Source organism: Haliotis rubra, unplaced genomic scaffold (assembly GCF_003918875.1).
Source record: "Haliotis rubra isolate DU_JTF1 unplaced genomic scaffold, ASM391887v1 Scf1596, whole genome shotgun sequence".
NCBI lineage: Eukaryota > Metazoa > Mollusca > Gastropoda > Lepetellida > Haliotidae > Haliotis > Haliotis rubra.
In genome coordinates, this window is record NW_025765554.1 from 80,321 (window position 1) to 99,537 (window position 19,217).

Here is a 19,217-nt window from a genome sequence, read left to right on the forward strand (position 1 = left end):
AAAACGTACTTTCATGTAGAACATATTATCAGAGGATGTTATTATCGGGAAGGATTTTTGCATACTTTGTACCGTGCATATACGAAATAATGTACCTAAATACAATTCTCGTACCTCAGAGTGCATGGTGAAGGACATCATTCAAATGATTAGGGGCAAATGACACAAAACAAAAGTCTCAAGTTAAGGATATTTTAAATATATGGTCCCTAGTCTAGTGATCTACCTTCAGTTGCTGGTGATATATAGCCTGTTTTTTATATTGTATTGTCCTGAATTGTGTTAAATGTTTTAATGCTTACAAGCTAGTTTTAACTTTCTATCTGTGATAGCCTAGTTATTTTACTGTCCTTTGTTGACAGATTTTACAAATTAACTTTTCTTTATTATTACAGAATATATGTATAATGTTGTAGTCACGATATGGCTGCAATATGTGACTCTAAATCTTAACTCACTCACTCACTCTTTTAAATAGAATTTGTCCTCATTTAAGTATTGTCTTTTTAAAAGAAATAGAATTAATTGATAAATTTTGACGTACTTTTATATATAGGTAGCATATTTTTATGGACTTTGATATACATGTAGTGTGTGGCTATATCCTTGATGGGGGTTAAAGTACGGTAAAACTATTGTAACCCTGAGAGGGTGTATAAACCCACAAAATTAAAAGAATATTCATATATATGAACGTTTCTAATCGTAATACATTTTCTATTCATGGCTAACATTGCAACAATCGCCAGCCGCTAAAGGTATGGTTTAAATCCTGCTGGGGAACCGTGCAGAAAGCAGGAACCAGAAGTCCCCGCGGTCCTTAGTATGGTGGCCTAACTTCAGTTGCTAGAGATTTCTAGCCCACTTTTATATTGTGTTTGTCAATGAATAGCTTAATATTTTAATAATATATGTGATGTGGTTTTACTGTATTTCCAAGGGAGCGTTTTATAAAGTATTCTGAGATATATTCTTAATTTATGAATTTCTGTCGTCATGATATCGCTGGAATATTGCCGATGTGTCGTGGAATTTTAACTCACTCACTCACTATTGCTTTTATTCGTGAGTTGTTTTCAAAATGTAGGAGTGGTTGGTATAGGCATGGCAAATGAATGCAACAAGAGTGAGTAAGTATTGTTTTACGCCGCTTTTTGGGAATATTCACGCAATATCGTGGCGGGGTACACCGGAAATAGGGTTCACACAATGTGCCAACGTGGGGAATCGAACTCGGGTCTTCACCGTGATGAGCCAACGCTTTAACCACTAGGCTACCCGACCGCCCCCATGAATGTAACATGAGACGCTTTGCTGCCGTCTTGATTCTTCTTAAGCAGGGATAAATATTGGAGACATCAGAAGAATAAATATAATTACGACTATGAGTAAAATGCTTTATTTGGAATCTAAACAAGGCACATGGACATAAACAATACCTGTACATTGACATAAACGATACATGTACATGGGAATACACGATACCGGCTACTGGTTTTTACATCCCTTTCAGTACATAACTGTATAAACACGATAATATAACAAAAGACTCACATCTGTACATGTAACTGATGTATCCACACATATTCATGTGTTATCCATACATATTCATGTGTTATCCATGCATATTCATGGATTATCCACACATATTCATGGGTTATCCATACATATTCATGTGTTATCCATACATTTCATGGATTATCCACACATATTCATGGGTTATCCATACATATTCCTGTGTTATCCATACATATTCCTGTTATCCATACCTATTCATGTGTTATCCACATATATTCATGGGTTATCCATGCATATTCCTGTGTTATCCATACATATATATGTGTTATCCATACATATTCATGGGTTATCCATACATATTCATGGGTTTTCCACACATATTCATGGGTAATCCATACATATTCATGTGTTATCCATACATATTCATGTGTGGGTGACAGTAAAATGCTAAAAACGTAAAGGCAAAATACTGGATGTTTTATCAATATTTTCTTAAAAGAGGTCGAAGTCAAACAATTCATCTAAAAGAAACAACGAATAAGGATTCTGGAAGATGTTCTGTTGAGTTTGTTGATAATCTGTAAAAAAAATCAAACATTTTTAGTTAGTGTTTTGCTTTAAATATTAGCCATTGTTTCAGTTTGGCATGAAGGAGAACTGGGTGTCAATAGTTTCATCGCAAGTGATAATTGTTTATCGTACCACTGATGACATTATAGACATGCTCTCTTCACTTTCACTCACTCAACCAAACATGCACCTGTTATAACCGACACACAAACTATCCATCTTTCAATGCTGCTTACAGTGAGTGAGTTGAGTTTTACGCCGCACTCAGCTATATGGCGGCGGTCTGTAAATAATCGAGTCTGGACCAGACAATCCAGTGATCAACAGCATGAGCATCGATCTGCCCAACTGGGAACCGATGACCTGTGTCAACCATGTCAGCGAGCCGGACCACCCGATCCTGACCACCCGATCTCGTTAGTCGCCTCTTACGACAAGCATGGGTTACTGAAGATCAATATTCTAACCCGGGCCTTCACGGGTTTGTTGCTTACAGATCTCTCCTACTCCGTTCATGATAAATGCTTTATTAACTTTATTAGTTTTTGAACATGTGCATATTTACAAATTTGAGTTGGTGAGTGAGTTTGTAAGCCACATCGGCAGTTTTCCAGCTATATCGTGACTACAACAATAGGCATAGTACATAAAGTCACATTACCTGTCAACGAGGGACAGTATAACAAATATAGATATAAAATACGTATGTCAATCTGAACAATTTTAACAATTGAAGACAATACAACATAAAAACAGGCTATAGATCGCCAACAACTGAAAGTAGATCACCATACCAGGGACCATGGGGACTTTCAGTACTTTGGCTTCTTGCATAGACCCTAGCTGAATTATACCATCCCTTCAGTCGTTAGCGATTGTGCTATTCATATATTTACTAAACTATTTATCAAGACTTTTCAAGTAATTCGATTTCGTTTAAAAAGAAAAAATTATTTGATGATAATTGACCTGGTTAAAAAGATCCTTCGCTGTTTTTACACTGAAATATTGATCCCTTGTGATAGGCTTAACAAGCCAGAAACAATTGTGAGTTCGATTATCAGTTCGCCCCGTTATATTTCTAGGCTTGTCAGCATCATATAACTCCTCTCTTGGGTCTCAACAAACTGGTAAACAGCCAGGACATGAGGTTCAATACACCCTTCACGTGAGGTGAAATTGGGTTTTACGTCGTGCTTGAGAATATTTCGCTCATATGACGACGTGCATGCGTGTGTATGTGTACGTGCGGCTGCTTGTACTAGCCCAGACTTAAGCTGGTTTTATAGTGCTAGCCCACTGAGATACCATGCCGCAGTGAAGCATGAATACCCCACTCAGACACAGTATACTGACTCCGAGCCGACCAGTCCTTGTTGTACCCATTAATGCCGAGCGCCAGACAGGGACCAACAAGTACCATATATTAACGTCTTTTGGTATGACGCGGTCGGGGATCGAACCCGCGACCTTCCGCTCTCCGGGCGGACGCTCTAACCACTACACCACGGAGGCGGTCGCTCTAACCACTACACCACGGAGGCGGTCGCCGTTATAAAGTTTTAATAACTGTTAAGGTATGGTGTTAGGCTATTACCTTGCTGACTCAAATTAAGGACATGAAATACTTACAGTAGCAACTTCTATTCAGATATGTGGCGACGAAGGGTGGATAACATGCGCAGTAGTATGATCCGGGTGTGTTCACGCATGCGCCGGTCGGGCCGTACTGGCCGTTTGTGGGGTTGTAGGCGTAGCCGCAGATGTACGGGTTGATGGCACACTCGTCTACATCTGCAGCGAAACGAAACGGACACTGGGATATAAAAGTATGTTCACTTGTCTTAGAATGAGTGAGTTAGTTTTACGCCGCTTTTACCAATATTCCAGCAATATTACGGCGGGGGACGCCAGAAATGGGCTTCATCCACTGTACCCATGTCGGGAATCGAACCCGGGTCTTCGAGACGAGCGAACGCTTTAACCACTAGGCTCCCCACCAGCCGTCAAATCTGAGACCTCTGACCGAAACACTGCGTTCATGTACATCAAATTTGCTTAGACGGTTGGCCAAACCTTCAACCATAAGCGTAAACCATAAAACTTGGAAACCGTTTAAGGACATTTCACAACATTACGCTTCAGACAAGTCTGCTGTGAAGATTATTTCCGTAACACGTTCAGGAATTCGTGTAAAGACAAGACATACCAGCATAAGCATTTATGTACATGGAAACCTCTCTAAGCAAATGTTGTGTACTTACCTTGAGCACGACTGTGTGGAAGATGGATGGCAACAAAGACGAGGACGGCAATCACCAACGGGGTTGTGTAGATCTGCATTGTGCGAGGTGTAGCACTGGATACTGCAAGGTAGGTTTCTGCGGGCCTTTTATACCTCTATCAATCCTCTACATCCTCTACTTTGAGGGACACAAACAGCTTGAACTTTGATCGAATTCTTTTCCTTGTTGAGAAGTCTCTAAGGTCACTGTTACAGCTTCTAAATATATAAACACACATGTATTCTCAACAGGTGATACCGGAGGGTAAATATGGTTTATGGGGATTATGGCGTATGATGATGCTGGTTTGTGTTGATGTTTTTTTTTGGCCCGAGGCAGATGCAGCCAAATATGAACGTATGATCTCTGACCGCATGCTTGCGAGACTGCGAACAGTTGCTCGTGGCTGTTTATGAAGGGCATTTCAAGCATAGCTTTGTGTTGGTAATAATAAAAATAGTTTGGGAGTCTGCTCAATATAATGACATCACACTATGCAGAATCTTTAATCAGTAAAAATATCAGTAATCAGACTTATTTGCTGTATACCCCACGTTCGACTGATGTTTTGAAGCCAGTTTCATCTAAATTCTTGCATTTTACACATTTCATACTGGAGAGAGTGATTGAATTACGTTTTACGCCACACGCAGCAATATTCAACATACATGTATATAGATGCGGTCTGTAAACAATCCCAGTCTGGATCAGACAATCCAGTAATCAACAGCATGAGCATCGATCTATGCAATTGGGATACGGTGACATGTGTCAACCAAGTCTGTAAGCCTGACCACCCGATCCCGTTAGTCGCCTGTTACGACAAGCATGGGTTACTGAAGACCAATTCTGGACACCTAGTACAGTCTGAAACTTGTGTGGCTGAGTGACTTTGACAGAGGATGGTTCGACTGAGCCGTGCACATTTTCTCACTGTTGGAAATCGAACCTGGCTTGCTATCTTACGATCGAATGCGTTACATCTGTAAGGAGTGAGTGAGTTTAGTCTAACGCCGCTGTAAGCAATATTGCAGCAATATCACGGCGGGGGACACCTGCTTCACACATTGTGCCCATGTGAGGAATCGAATCCGGGTCTTCGGCGTGACGAGCGAACTCTTAAACCACTAGGCTACCCGACTGCCCCACCTGTTTAAGGAACACCACGTCCAATATAGACTGTAAAACCAGTTGTTGATAAAGGGAACAACAATGACTGACTGAGGTTGGTTTTACGCCGCTTTTAGCAATATTCCAGCAACATCACGGCGGGGGACACGAGAAATGGGCTTCACACATTGTACCCATGTGGGGATTTGAACCCGAGTCACAGCAATGACATACTGGTTAGTAACCACTGGGCCACGTCGCCGTTCTGCATGTATGGGTAAGTGAGTGCGTGAGTGAGTTAAAATTCAACGTCACCTCGACTATATTTCAGCCATATAGTAACGAGAAATGTGTTATACACAATAAATCCAAGTAGTTAAAAAAAAACAGTCATCGGACTGTAAAATAACTAGACAGATATTGTTTAAAACTAGCATGAAAATCTAAACTATTTCATTTACGAAGAAAATACAATGTAAAAACAGGCTATAAGTCTTACAGTGCCTCTGCAACCTGCATGGACCAGAGTTGGATTTACACCATCCGTTCGCTGGCGATTGTACGAAACTTTGGCCGCAATTTAAAATAATAAAAATACTACTTTTAAAAAAATCTGGTTAGTTTAAATGTTACTTTGAACGTTTTAGGAATTACGTATCCTCTCAGGAGGACAATAAATCAGCCGAGGAAATACTATGCTATATTTCTTTATGTCTTCGTTTGTCACAGGTTGTGACACTGGAACTTTACTATTATTGGTATGTATAGGTTAACCACCCTTACAAGGTAGTTATTTAAATAACTACCGCAGTGAGGGTGATTAAACGGCTTACACCACGAGGGCATACTTATTTAATACGCGTGTAATGTATTAGGCATGATGAAGATTATCAAAATGAGTACAATTTTATTGTTTTTTAAATAAAAATAATTGCCTTAGTGCAGTTATTCAGTTATGCTGATAAAACACCTCCAAGAAGAATGGACTAACTTTCCCTAGTGGTTTTAGTATTCTATAACAAGGTCGGAATGCTGTGATTAACAGTGTGCGGTTTAATGTTGACACTGACGGATGAGACAGGGGTAAAGTAGGGGTCGGGGAGAGGAACAATGAATATCACAATGCAACATGTTTGTATCCCACATATACACGCGTATATCCAAGGTACATTGAAATCGGTGTATTAGGATTCACTATGTTCGTTCCAATGTTCAACAGTATTATTTCCATGCTGCAGTAGCCCCCCGTCTTGTCGGTGAAGACTTTGATACCGTTTCATATGTGATCATATTGACAGAAGCAGTCATAAAATCTCTGATGGGAGATTACTGTAAATAAAGGCAAGTATTTATGGATGTCAACTTCTTTATTTTGAGGAACACGACGTTTCAGAATATATTCATACTTCTTCTTCTGGCGTCAAGGATGACATTCAACCAATGCATTAGATTCATCCTAATAACTCTTTTTTGATCTACCACGATTTGTGATCGTAGGATTATTGTCGTTTCAATTTGTGGCTAAATGTAAGCACAATCGCCAGCGGCTGCACGGATGGTGTAAATCTAGCTAGGGTCCATGCAGGTAGCAAAAGTAATTCAAGTCTTCGTGGCCACTAGTATGGTGATCTACCTTCAGTGACTGGCGATCTATAGCATGTGTATATATTGTATTGTCCCAATAGTTTTAACTTAACATGCTAGATTTAATTCTAACTCTGATAGTCTAGTTGTTTTACTGTCCTTTGACGACAGGTTTTATAACATACACGTATTACATTTATCCACGTCAAATTTGTTCTCGTCACGATATGGCTGGAATTGCCGACGTGACGTTAAATATTCACTCACTCACTCACTACCTTTAGCGATCTATAGCCTGTTTTTATACTGTCTTATTCAAGATAGATGATACAGTGTTTAATGGTTTAATGCTAGTTTTAATTGTAAGTGTAAATCTGTGATAAACTAGTTATTTTACTGTCCTTTGCAGACAGGTAAGTACATGTACATAAGTTTGTTTTTTTATTCATTTATACATTTACGAATTTACAATTTTCATAGTCACGACATGGCTGAAAATATAAATGTGACTATTGCCGTGACAAAAGGTTTAAGAATCCCCTTTGAACCAGCAAAATATAAAACAGACAAGTAACAGACAAGTAATATATTGAGCAAACAATGAGCAAGCTACAATGAATCACAATACATATAATACAATGCACAGTCAATTCACTCAGTGACCATTGGTCCATTCAGTAAGATTTGTGGCTTGGAATTCGTCCCATACTCTGAAAAACTTATCGGACTTGGCCCGCTGGCCAACATGTTGCCTTCTGTTCAGCTGACCGTCTGTGACCAGTCGAATTTGTAAAGGCAGCAGGTCAGCTTCTTTGAAGAGGAGGGGGAAGCAACCTGTAGAAAGGTAGGTGACGTCGCCCGGACAGCTGATTCAAGCGTTTGTGCCAGCTTTCCAGGTCGTTGTTCGTCCGGATGGCCGTCCCGAAAACGCTCTAATTAGCCAGTCCACACGGTGTTTCGGATCCATGTTGCTTCGTAATAGTCACAGAGGGCGACCAGATCCGGCGTCACTGCCTGCTTAATGAAGTGTTAGGCCTGATAGGTGCTGCGTCCAGGAATTGCAAACCCATCAGCTTCTTGACGAATCTAGAAAACAAATTATAAAAAAAATGTGAGGTATAATCATTATACTAATAAAATGCAGATAACTTTTGTAACAATATCATCTGAAAGAGTGTAAACAGAAGGAAAAAATGAAATATGCACCTGTGTGTTCCCACGTCCTCTTCATATATAAGCCGTAGCCAGACCCAAGTTCTGCACCTTCATATAAATCACCTGATTCATGTGGAAGCTGCAGCCCTTGATCTGGACGGCCGGAAAGACTCTCTGAAACCCTCTCCAGGTTGCCGCCTCAAAGTCGTTGACCGCTTTGAAGACCTGTTAAATAGATAATTACCTTATTGTTTGATCACAATGAACAAACTATACAGCAAGTACAGTAATTAGCTTAGCTATTACATAACAATTTGTTAACTACTTACGGCCACGTAGTCCTCTGGCACGCGCCGCGACATCAATGTGAACAAAAGAGGAACTTGCTTCATTGACGACCCGGAGACGAGGAACGCATAGATGGACAGCAGCTGGTAAAAGGAGGGGGGTTACACAACTCTGAAGGTAGAGTCTATATACCATGTCTTGGACGTCTTCAAAGTCTTCAATTGGTGGTCACTAGCAAAAAAGAAATGGCACTGTCCTCCACCTGTCTTGATATCGGCTCTCAGGAAGTCACTTGGTAGGAAGAGGGAGTTGCCCTTTCGTCATCTGGCGGTAGGTAGCGATGTCGATTCCTGTGATCGCAGCTGTCGCACTGGATGGCATGTTGTCTAGGACGCACTTCTTTCACACATGCAACACATAGAGCCATGGTTGATGCTGAATGATTTCTTTTTTACCTTCTTGAGGTTTATATACCATAAGTGTTTGTACAGGTAAACTTTGTCGGCGGATCAGACAAAATTAATCTACTCATCAGAATTTCCCGACTGTTTTCATTGTTGTGGGTGGATTAACAGGTTTCACTGAGTTGGTGGAATGTTGATTAACAGGTTTCGCTGAGTTGTTGTGAATGTTAATTAGGAAGCGGTGAGTTGTTGTGAATGTTAATTAGGACGTGGTGAGTTGTTTTGATTGCGAAATACTGTGTGTAGGAGATGTAGAGATGTAAGTGTTTTCTTTAGAAGTGTTTTCTGCTACTTCTCTGCTGGTCTGCGTGGATGAATGTTGAATGGGTTTTCATCACTGACGATACTTACCTAATATATATCATTTAATTTCACCAAACTGAATTTAATATATAAGCGGCCTATATTTTATTTTCATCACCGATCGTACTTACCTGATATATTTTATTTATTTGACAAAATGCAAACACTTTTCGGGTACATTAAAGTCATAATATCGATTTTCATCATCATTGATGTTGAACTTTTCCCATTTTACTAACGTCTACGAATCCACCGCTCAATCAGCCTACCAATCCACCGGATTTCCACGTCTATGAACCAGTCTGGTCTACGAATTCACCTACAGCCTTTCTAATACAATGCAATCGAGTCACAAATCTAAAGTAATGGGTCACATATAAAATATTAACTCACCAGAGTCGTGGTAACCACAGTGAGATCATATATTCTAAATGGAGCTTGTTTACAAATGAGAGCAGTCAGGCACGAAGTGTTAGGTAATTCCGTGTGTTAGTCCTTGCGTGTCTCTCAACACAACAGCCGGCCTTTATATATAATGGCACAGATTCTTGAACTTTCCAGCAAAGCGTGGCTGTATCATTAAACACTTAGATCTTTCTGGAAACGTGTGGAACTCGCGACATGACGATATTAACACATAAACATCCGATCAAGGGAGGTAACTCTGTAGCGCTATCACAAAGGCGTACCGCTAAAAATAGTATTGCCAATGAACATATATGATGCGAAATGTGACCCACAACCAACACACAAAACTTAAAACATTGTGACTCATAATTACTATCACCTAACCGATGTTATTACAAACTAAAAAAAACACACTCTCGTAACACTATAAATTATAACTGCTCACTCACCCTAATAACTCTCGAGATCTGATATCAAAATCACATTCCCGCCAAGCCACAGTTAGGGCTGTCTGAATAATCAGATGGAGCCTGGTGTCATGTCGCAGTATAGGTTCCACCAAGTGTCGCACTACTGAAAGGCAATACTGGACTGTAATTTGCCGCAAATGTAATGATTGAGTTGTATACTCAGGTTACCAGGGAATGAGTGAGTGAGTTAGGTTTTACGCCGCCTTTAACATTATTCCAGCAACATCACGGCGGGGGACACCAGATATGGGCTTCACATATTGTACCCATGTCGGGGATCGAGCGAACGCTTTAACCACTAGGCTACCCCACCGCCCCTAAGGGTACCAAATAGGTCATTCACCAATTATTGACCCGGGTTACAATGAATTTTCTTTTGTTCACAGTTTGGTCACCTGTCCTGCCATTGTTTTTGTAGATCTACACCAGAGATGGCCATGCCCTTTAGTTTTATGTTATAAAGATTTGAAGATATTTATTACTCGGTTCCACTGATAATGAGCACTTGCATAGCATATCTGTATAATAATGAATGATTTGTTGATAAGCACGAGAAATTATCAGGCATGAAATCTTACTCCATGATTTGGATCAGTATTTTTATAACATGACATCATATGACATAATATTGATAGTGTGCAACATGGCAAACATTCAAGACCTACATCATGGTAATCTGCAGGAAATTCCAAGTATTATGTATATTTCCCGTTACAAATTATGATGCAGCAGTTGTGGCCTCGAAGCATGAATGATTTGAGTGAGTGAGTTACAAAATATAGTCACGGCAATATTTCAGCCATATCGTGACTTCAAAAGTTAGCAATTAACAATAAACGTAATCAAATTATAAAAGCCTGTCGACAAATTATACATCGCCAGCAACTGAAGGTAGATCACCATCACCATGGGGACTTACAGTACGTTTGCTACCTGCATGGACCCTAGCTGCATTTACATCATCCCTTCAGTCGCTGGTGATTGTGGGTATATTTAGCCATAACTTAAAATGACGAAAATGCTACATTTTAAAATATTCAGTACGCTTAATTTACCTTGAAAGTTTCAGGACTTACATACCCCCACATGAATGATTTGGGGTTATACATGTTTGTGGAACACAGAATGGTTGTATTTTTGTATGGAGTTAATATCGATTTTTTTTTTAATTGTTCGTACTTTGTCATTTAATCTGTCATAATTTTCTTTTCAAATTCATGATACGTGTCGTTTTCACAACCCGAGTTTACCTAGGTAAAACATTTGTTTTCTGAAAAGTTTCGAATCTTAATTAACATTCACCCAAAATTAATGTCCCGATATGATACAATATATAAATCCCATAGTTCACTAATACAAGACAGTCACGATATGGCTGAAATATTGCCGATGTGACTTTAAATCTTAACTCACTCACTCACTAATACAAGACCCAGGGTGGCTTGTTCTTCAGCTTTAATAGAAGCGACAAAACCTGCTAAAAGCAGAGTCGATTTACAATTCTACAATCATGAGTATGTATTTGTTTCAGCAGAATCACAAGTGTATGGTGGTGTTTGTAAACAGCAGAGTCTGGACCAAACAAACCAGTGATACGATGACAGCGCATGTATTTATGAATCACTATCAAACGGTGGTGATACCAGGTGTTCATTTTTGTCCCTGATGAAACACATAACGTCTTTGTCACCTGAGTGTACTCCCAAATTCCACTGAAACTAAATGTTTATTTTTCCTGCTTTTGAAATCTGTTAGAATAGATACATCATCCTGATTTACATGCCATGAATGTGTTTATTCAGCAGAATACATTGTATATGTTGTATATGTTCCACAGGATTTCTGCGTTCTAAAATCACGTGTTTAGTCTCCCTGGCACACTGCTGTGTAATTGGCAAGGTTCTGTATGCGTTTTACTTCATTTTCATAGAGACCAGGACTTGCCAAACTTTCGTCAATCGCTTCAACCTTCATTTGGCTGACCGGGGCGAAGTACACCAACTGAAATTATTTGAAAATGTGTGTATAACTGACAAAATCATTTTGGTTTGTCAGACCTCAAAACATCAGTTGTGTTAACATAAAGAGGAACATTGCCATAAACATACGCGAATAAACAAGAAATTATATCAATGATTCGACCCATTACCTATGTTACATCAACATGACCCACGTCCTTCGATATATACTACTAACACTTTGATAAGGATCACACAACTGGACAAATAATGATATGGTAACACATCTTTAGGAAAACAGCCACTTTAAGCTATCCGTATGCACTTGATACATGAGTAACCATAAAAATGGTTTTCATGGCACCATCCAACCATTTTGCAAATCATGACACAGGTCATTGACAAATACACAGCACCTGTCGATAGCAGGTAGAGGATCCACAAGATGCAGTGACATACTGAAAACATAGATCCATGCTTCCAATAGGCTTTGATATTTAAAACAAATTTGACCCCTTATCATGATTCTGTTGAATCAATGATTTTATCCATAGCAAAGTGTGAATAGCATATTCATAACATAGTGTGAACATATGACCCATGAACGCCAAAGACAGCTGGTAATTGGGGTTCAAGAGAATGATGGTCAGAGTGTTTCTTATGTTCATCATATCACAATTATTACAATAACAGCAGAATCATCAATGCGTTTTGTTGATAGAATTTAAACAGAGAGAAAGCACAACACCTTAACAAAGAAATCTGTAACAAAAATCCTCACCTCAACCGGGTACTCTGCGAGAATTCTGAAGCATACCCCTTTCTGACCACTTTTCAATATGGCTAGGTCTTGCTGAAATGTCATCTTTAGCCTTTCGTTATATTCAAGTGTTGACAAGTCTGGAAGTATATCATTGAATATTTTGTTCACGTGACCCCAAGCTGTTACACTACAATTCCATTTGCATGTAGTATCAATTATACACAATGGCAAAGTTATTGTGACACACAAACAACCAAAAGCGACAATCAAGAGGTATCTTGGGTATTTGCATATGATGTGCAGTATAAATCTGCAAGTTATAGTTATTTTCCTCCTTTTTGAAATCCGTATTAATTAGTAAATCTATTGACTAAAACTTGCATTAACTTTTGTTTCAGCCATTGCACACACGACTTGTATGTAGACCCGTGAAGATCCGGGGTAGAATAGGTCTTCAGCAACCCTGCTTGCCACAAAAGACGACTATGCTTGTCGTAAGAGGCGACTAACGGGATCGGGTGGTCAGGCTCGCTGACTTGGTTGACACATGTCATCGATTCCCAATTGCGCAGATCGATGCTCATGCTGTTGATCATGGGATTGTCTCGTCCAGACTCAATTATGTACAGACCGCTGCCATATAGTTGGAATATTGCTGAGTGCGGCGTAAACTCACTACTTGTATGCATACTTAAACGAACACGTTACTGAGACAGAGAAACCACAGCCAGAATCGGTTTAAAACTTTTACTGACGCGAATAGAATGTCATTACATGGACAGACAGATGTGTCAAGCCGTGGTAATGATCAACAGTCCATAAAAAACACTGCACCTAACATATGCAAATGAGCCACGACACAAGAAGGGGTTCACTAACGAGTGTGTCCACCCTGTGGAGTGGTGCAGGGCCTGAGAACATCATACCATACCTGAGGAAGGACATGTGAGTGGATTCGAATGACGTCGGTACGTGTCATCCCATACGTGGTCAATGGTTCGTTCAATCAGGACATCTTGCAGGCCAGGGTAACACCTTAACATTGTTGTGATTACAATACTGCTGTACAGCTGTGCGGTGTGGTAATATCACGTTGAGGAAAGTCTCTTGCAAAAAAGTGAAATGCAGCCATTTGCAAAATCTCACAATCAGTGAATTATTGGCAACCTTGCTGCTACTGCTGTAGATGATAACGGATCCACTTCCAAAACGATCCTCTTCTGGATTGGTGCAGGCCTGAGAACATGATGCCATACCCGAGGAAGGATATGTCAGAGTCGCTGCAGCTTTGTTAGAGGATTCAGATGACTTCGGTACATTTGATCCCATACGTGTTCGATGGTTTATTCAGTCAAGGAATCTTGCAGGCCAGAGTAACACGTTAACATTGTTGTGATTACAATACTGCTGCACAGCTGTGCATTGTGGCAATATCATTTTGTAACGTCGATACATGTCGATTTCCCTCAATCACAATCTATGAATTATTGGCATCCTTGCTGTTACTGCTACAGATGATAACGGCCCCACTTCCAAAACGATCGTCTTCTGGAATGTGTGAGTGGTTTAACATTGCTTTTAGAAATATTCCAGCATGATCATGGCGCAGGACAACAGAAAAGGGCTTCACATATTGTATCCATGTGAGGAATCGAACACGGGTCTTCAGCATGACGAGCGAACGCTTTAACCACTAGGCTACCCCAACGCCCCTCCTCTTCAGGAACACCTGGTATGTTGTAACGTTCACCTGTGGGTCTGTAGACAGTTTACTGGTGTTCTTATGTTCTAATGTCATACTGGTCACAGATACATCTCTTTTGCCAGGTATGTTACGGACTGTAATGGTTGCTGGCTGGAGCATGTGTCGGCCACTACGGGGTTAGTCTAAAACCTGTTTTGCTGAAAACAACACCATAAGTGGCAAACGCTGCTTCTTTGGACGTTGAGTCGGCGAGCAACATTACCAGATTGAAGCACCAATTACTCTCCATTCATCCGCCATTTTCCCGGTGACGTGGCACTGGAACTTGTTCCATATCATATAATAGAGGACTTCTGCACTTATTAAGACTGCATTGACAGGAAGTGATGAGCATCTGGATTTCTGGCATTTCACAGTGAACATTGCTGACCCTGTTTCCCGAATACGTCATGAAAATTTTGTACAACTCGAACAACGGTTTGGTTGTGCATTTTCAACTATTTGAACAGATTCCTTCTCTAGTTCAAATCCAAAATTCATTCTCAAGATTACCAATGAATATGTTCCATGCCACATTAACTTGTGCCTCTGAGTATATTACAAGATCCACAAACATTGCACAATGTATAACAATAAATCACAAATGAAAGGCACAACTAATAAATGAAATACAATAGTAGGGCTTTGTTTGAGATCACCACAGGATTGCATTGGTCATGTTGTTTTTATAATTGTTACTTGAGCCTTTGGGCTTTCTTGGTTGAACTCATCATTTCATCTCATTCATAATGGCCACATGTGATCTCTGTACTAAGTCCTGTGATAGTGTTTTGGTTATTGTCTGGGGAAATGAAAAATAATAAACACTGACAAATAATGTGAACACTCATTAACTGTGACAACTATTTATTCGGTCTTGTCCCATCCAAATGAAAACACAATTTACAAAACAAAGGTAAACACAAACGTAAATAAGTTCAAAATACGCTTAAGTAATGTTTCAATAACTGAGACACCCCTTTGGGTTTGGGGTTTTAACAGAATGCTCTTACACAAAGGATGCTAAAGCAGCGTTTTATTATTTAGTAACATAAAATCCGTCAATAAAAGTGATTGTTCTCGGGCAGCAGGATGTAAATGTAACTGTTTTCAATCATTCAACTAGATCGATGTCATATTTTCCCCAAGACACTGTTTACAACAACCTTTAATAACCGCCAGGTGATTAAGGCACTATTTCTGGAATTGAGTTCTTACCTCCCACAGGAAATACCTTAGTGACCATGGCAAGGTTTTCATCCTGGAACGAATATGTCCATGCGTCATCGGGCAGGTTGAAACCAAGTCTGTTGGAGTAGTCACTGCAGCGGTAGAGTGATGCGACGCTGAACTCATATCCCTTGCGTGATAGGAAACCTGTCAACTGGGGCCAACTGCATGCTTCCTCAACGTCAAGCACTAAAATGTGTTAAATAAACGAAGCGACTTGAGGAAAACATTCTTTGATATAACTTCTGTAAAGATGCATTAGATGATCCACTAATATGCAAACTATGTCCGTCTCAGAAGGTCAACTTGTTGCCTGAGTAGATAAGGCATATATACTGGATGACCTTTTGCTTCTTTCTGTCAAAGAAAAATAAAGATGTTTTCGTTTTGAATCCAACAAGAGTCGATCAATAGCACAACTCTCTTAATTAGTAATATTCCAAAAGGCAAGTATAGCGAGTGCGTGAGTTAATATTTAGCGTAACAAAAAGGTAAGTATAAATGACACTGAATACCTTAATACTACATTAACAATATATGCTGCAATCTTCTGTATTATTGTTTATTTTGCTGCTGTTGCTTAAAATATTTCACCCTAAAAATATATCACACGTTTTCTTCAGTAAACTTCAGATTACTGCTATTTATATTTTACCAACATGTGCTGACCTCTACTTGTAGAGTCAGTAGTAGACTGACAGTATTGGCGCGTGATTATGGCAGATGTCATCCTCTATTCGCCAGCAGGGTTATTATGTATATTATTATTGTTATTAGTTGTATGCGTCTCTCGAGGGCAATACGGTCTGATGTACGCCTTTTATAGCAGTGTCACCCGAGCCGGTAGGCGAGAGAGAAGCATACAACGTATTTATCTTACCGCCATGTTAAATGTACAAAATATCATTTTATTTTGAACCCGTCTATATAACATGTAAACAAAATGGTGGCTGTCTCTCGCGACTGGATCTTTAAAATCAGTGAAACTTTTCTGACAAGCTTAAAACTGCTATGAAAATGTTTAATTATATTTAAATTGATTCAAACGATTCATTGTATAAATAGTTTAAATCAAGCGATGAAAATCGGTAAAATATATGTATACATAGTGAACTCAAAAGCAGCTAATCGAACTGTTCTCGAACACGGTGCACTGCATGCGTCAAATTATGACGCCATACAATTGTTAGCGATACAGCTTCTCGGCGGAGTTTGGTGGTTACCGTGGAAGCGGGTAATATTTTTTCAAGTTGTCACCCTCCTGGGCAACTTGCCATTGACCATGTAAAATACATTTTAGTGAAGCTCACATAAATTTGGTTAGTCGTCTGAGTTCTATCATGGGATTAACTGAAATGTTTCATGTAAAATGATATATTAGCAAATTTTAATGGTGACTTACCAAGAACAATACTTGGATTTCCGAGTTCCTGTTCAACCAATAACAATAAATCAATATTCGTGTGTATAATTCAATATACATGTACATCTGATAAAGAAATTCAAGTGTTAGGTGCAGCTGTGTGAATTGTCCAGCAGGCAATATGCTGGGCATATTATTGAGCATTATATTACTATGCATATTGTGAGTATTACCGTAAATAACATATTATATCATGATATCATTAATTGCCAGGATCCATGTCCTTTATCTCCCTTTCGAAACACACACCCCTCAAAATATTCGTCAAATTGAAAATGACTTTTTAATAGTTTTGCATAGATTTGTTATAAGCTTAATTTTACAGACCTTGAATGCAAAGATAACCTTGATGTCCTTCAGATCTTCAACTGTCTGCTTTATCTGCTGTATGTCTGCATTCTCGTCCCTCCCCTCCTTAGGGGGAATGAGGATTTCCACTTTGTATAACAGGGCGTCCCTGTCACCAGCAGCGCCGACACCCGGAAGCGGCAGACACAACATGGCGATGATACCAGCAACGAACAACAGCAACATTGTAGAAAGCCGTTATGTACTGGAACTGGATTCTGGGAGTTAGGCTCTGACACCAACTGGAATAGTTTCATTGTGGACAATTGTCACAGGACTGTCAAGCAAAATTGATTCTGAAACAAGGATTCTTACATGGTGAAATCTGAGTAACGATGTTTCTTCTATTTTTATGGACGGAAACCACAAAAGTGCATGGCAGTTATATATGCTGATGACGATAAAATGACAAGGGCATTTTGGGTTGCAATGTGTTATAAGCGGCTGATTCAACAACGAACAGCAGTAGCATTATAGAAGGTCGTTGAGTACTGGAACTGGAACTGGAACTGGATTCTGGGAGTTACGCTCTGACACCAACTGGAATAGTTTAATTGCTCAAAATTGTCACAGCACTGTCAAATAGAATTGATTCCGAGACGAAGATTTTTCTTCTGAGTAAAGATGTTTGTACCACTCTTTTATGGATAGGAACCACACTAGGACATTGGGGTTAGGAGTTAATCACACACATTCTATATATCTAAGCGAAATTAAAAGCATATCACAAATGAATACATATGAAATCACTTCTTCAATGAACAAATTATGCAAATGGATCAAGGCACATACAAATAAACTTTGCTGTAAAACTGAAGATACATGAGGGCATCTGACTGGTGCAAATGTTTTATTCAATTCCATGTTGATTGTACAGACAGAAGAGTGACATGCGTTGGCAGTTACATCATGAAGTCAATACAAATTTATATACACATATGAGGGTGTACATATATAGATAGACAAGAGCTTGGTGAAAATGTTCTAACAGTAGTGGACACATTAGTTTGAGTGAATCAAATTGTATGTGTGTTAAATTACGATGTCAGAGTATCTAAGTGATGCCATTTCCTAGTAAAATAACTAAAGTTATTACCTTTCATTGCAGATACAAACGAACTTTGCTCTAAAACTGAAGATACATATTGGCATCTGGTGCATACTTTTTATGTAGTAGGTCTTTCTAACCCTTTGGGTCAATATTGAACACATTTAATTTTCGTGCTTGTGTCAAAATGCGACCTTTAACAGGGGGGCCAAGGGAGCAAACGTAAATATGTTTGTTCAATGCTACTATCTAATTACTCAACAGCTTCACTTATATAACATAAAATGGAATATATTTGCTATGTCTTAATGAATGAAGGTCGGTGGGGTAGCCTAGTGGTTAAAGCGTTCGCTGATTACACCGCAGACCCGGGTTCTATTCCCCACGTGGGTAAAATGTGTGAAGCCCATTTCTAATGTCCACCGCCGTGATATTGCTGGAATATTGCTGAAAGCGGTGTAAAACTAAAAGCTCACTCACAATGACATACCATCACTATATCGAAAGCTTGAATGCAGGTTCCTGAGTTGAGTTGGGCTTTACGTCAC

General features: G+C 39.4%; 1 protein-coding gene and 1 pseudogene across 1 annotated transcript; both read right to left on the reverse strand.

Annotated features, from left to right (window-relative positions):
- Nucleotides 1-7,722: 7,722 nt before the first annotated feature.
- Nucleotides 7,723-8,614, reverse strand: LOC124271296 (annotated as a pseudogene).
- Nucleotides 8,615-11,929: 3,315 nt separating this feature from the next.
- LOC124271298 lies at nucleotides 11,930-18,164 on the reverse strand. Its single transcript, XM_046706397.1, has 6 exons — nucleotides 18,130-18,164; nucleotides 17,601-17,837; nucleotides 17,253-17,280; nucleotides 15,839-16,039; nucleotides 12,895-13,013; nucleotides 11,930-12,156 (listed from the first exon to the last, which is right to left on the reverse strand). The coding sequence occupies exons 2-6, from the start codon at nucleotides 17,805-17,807 to the stop codon at nucleotides 12,019-12,021; spliced, it is 693 nt and encodes a 230-aa protein (XP_046562353.1). The 5' UTR covers nucleotides 17,808-17,837; nucleotides 18,130-18,164; the 3' UTR covers nucleotides 11,930-12,018.
- Between the last annotated feature and the right edge of the window lie 1,053 nt (nucleotides 18,165-19,217).

Bases quoted from the DNA above. Each gene is read 5' to 3' on its own strand.
- LOC124271298 (XM_046706397.1), bottom strand. From the start codon at position 17,807: ATGTTGCTGTTGTTCGTTGCTGGTATCATCGCCATGTTGTGTCTGCCG. The intron at 17,281-17,600 runs GTCTGTAAAATT...TTGGTTGAACAG, and splicing joins AGGTTATCTTTGCATTCAAG to GAACTCGGAAATCCAAGTAT. The intron at 16,040-17,252 runs GTAAGTCACCAT...AACACATTTTAG, and splicing joins AAATCCAAGTATTGTTCTTG to TGCTTGACGTTGAGGAAGCA.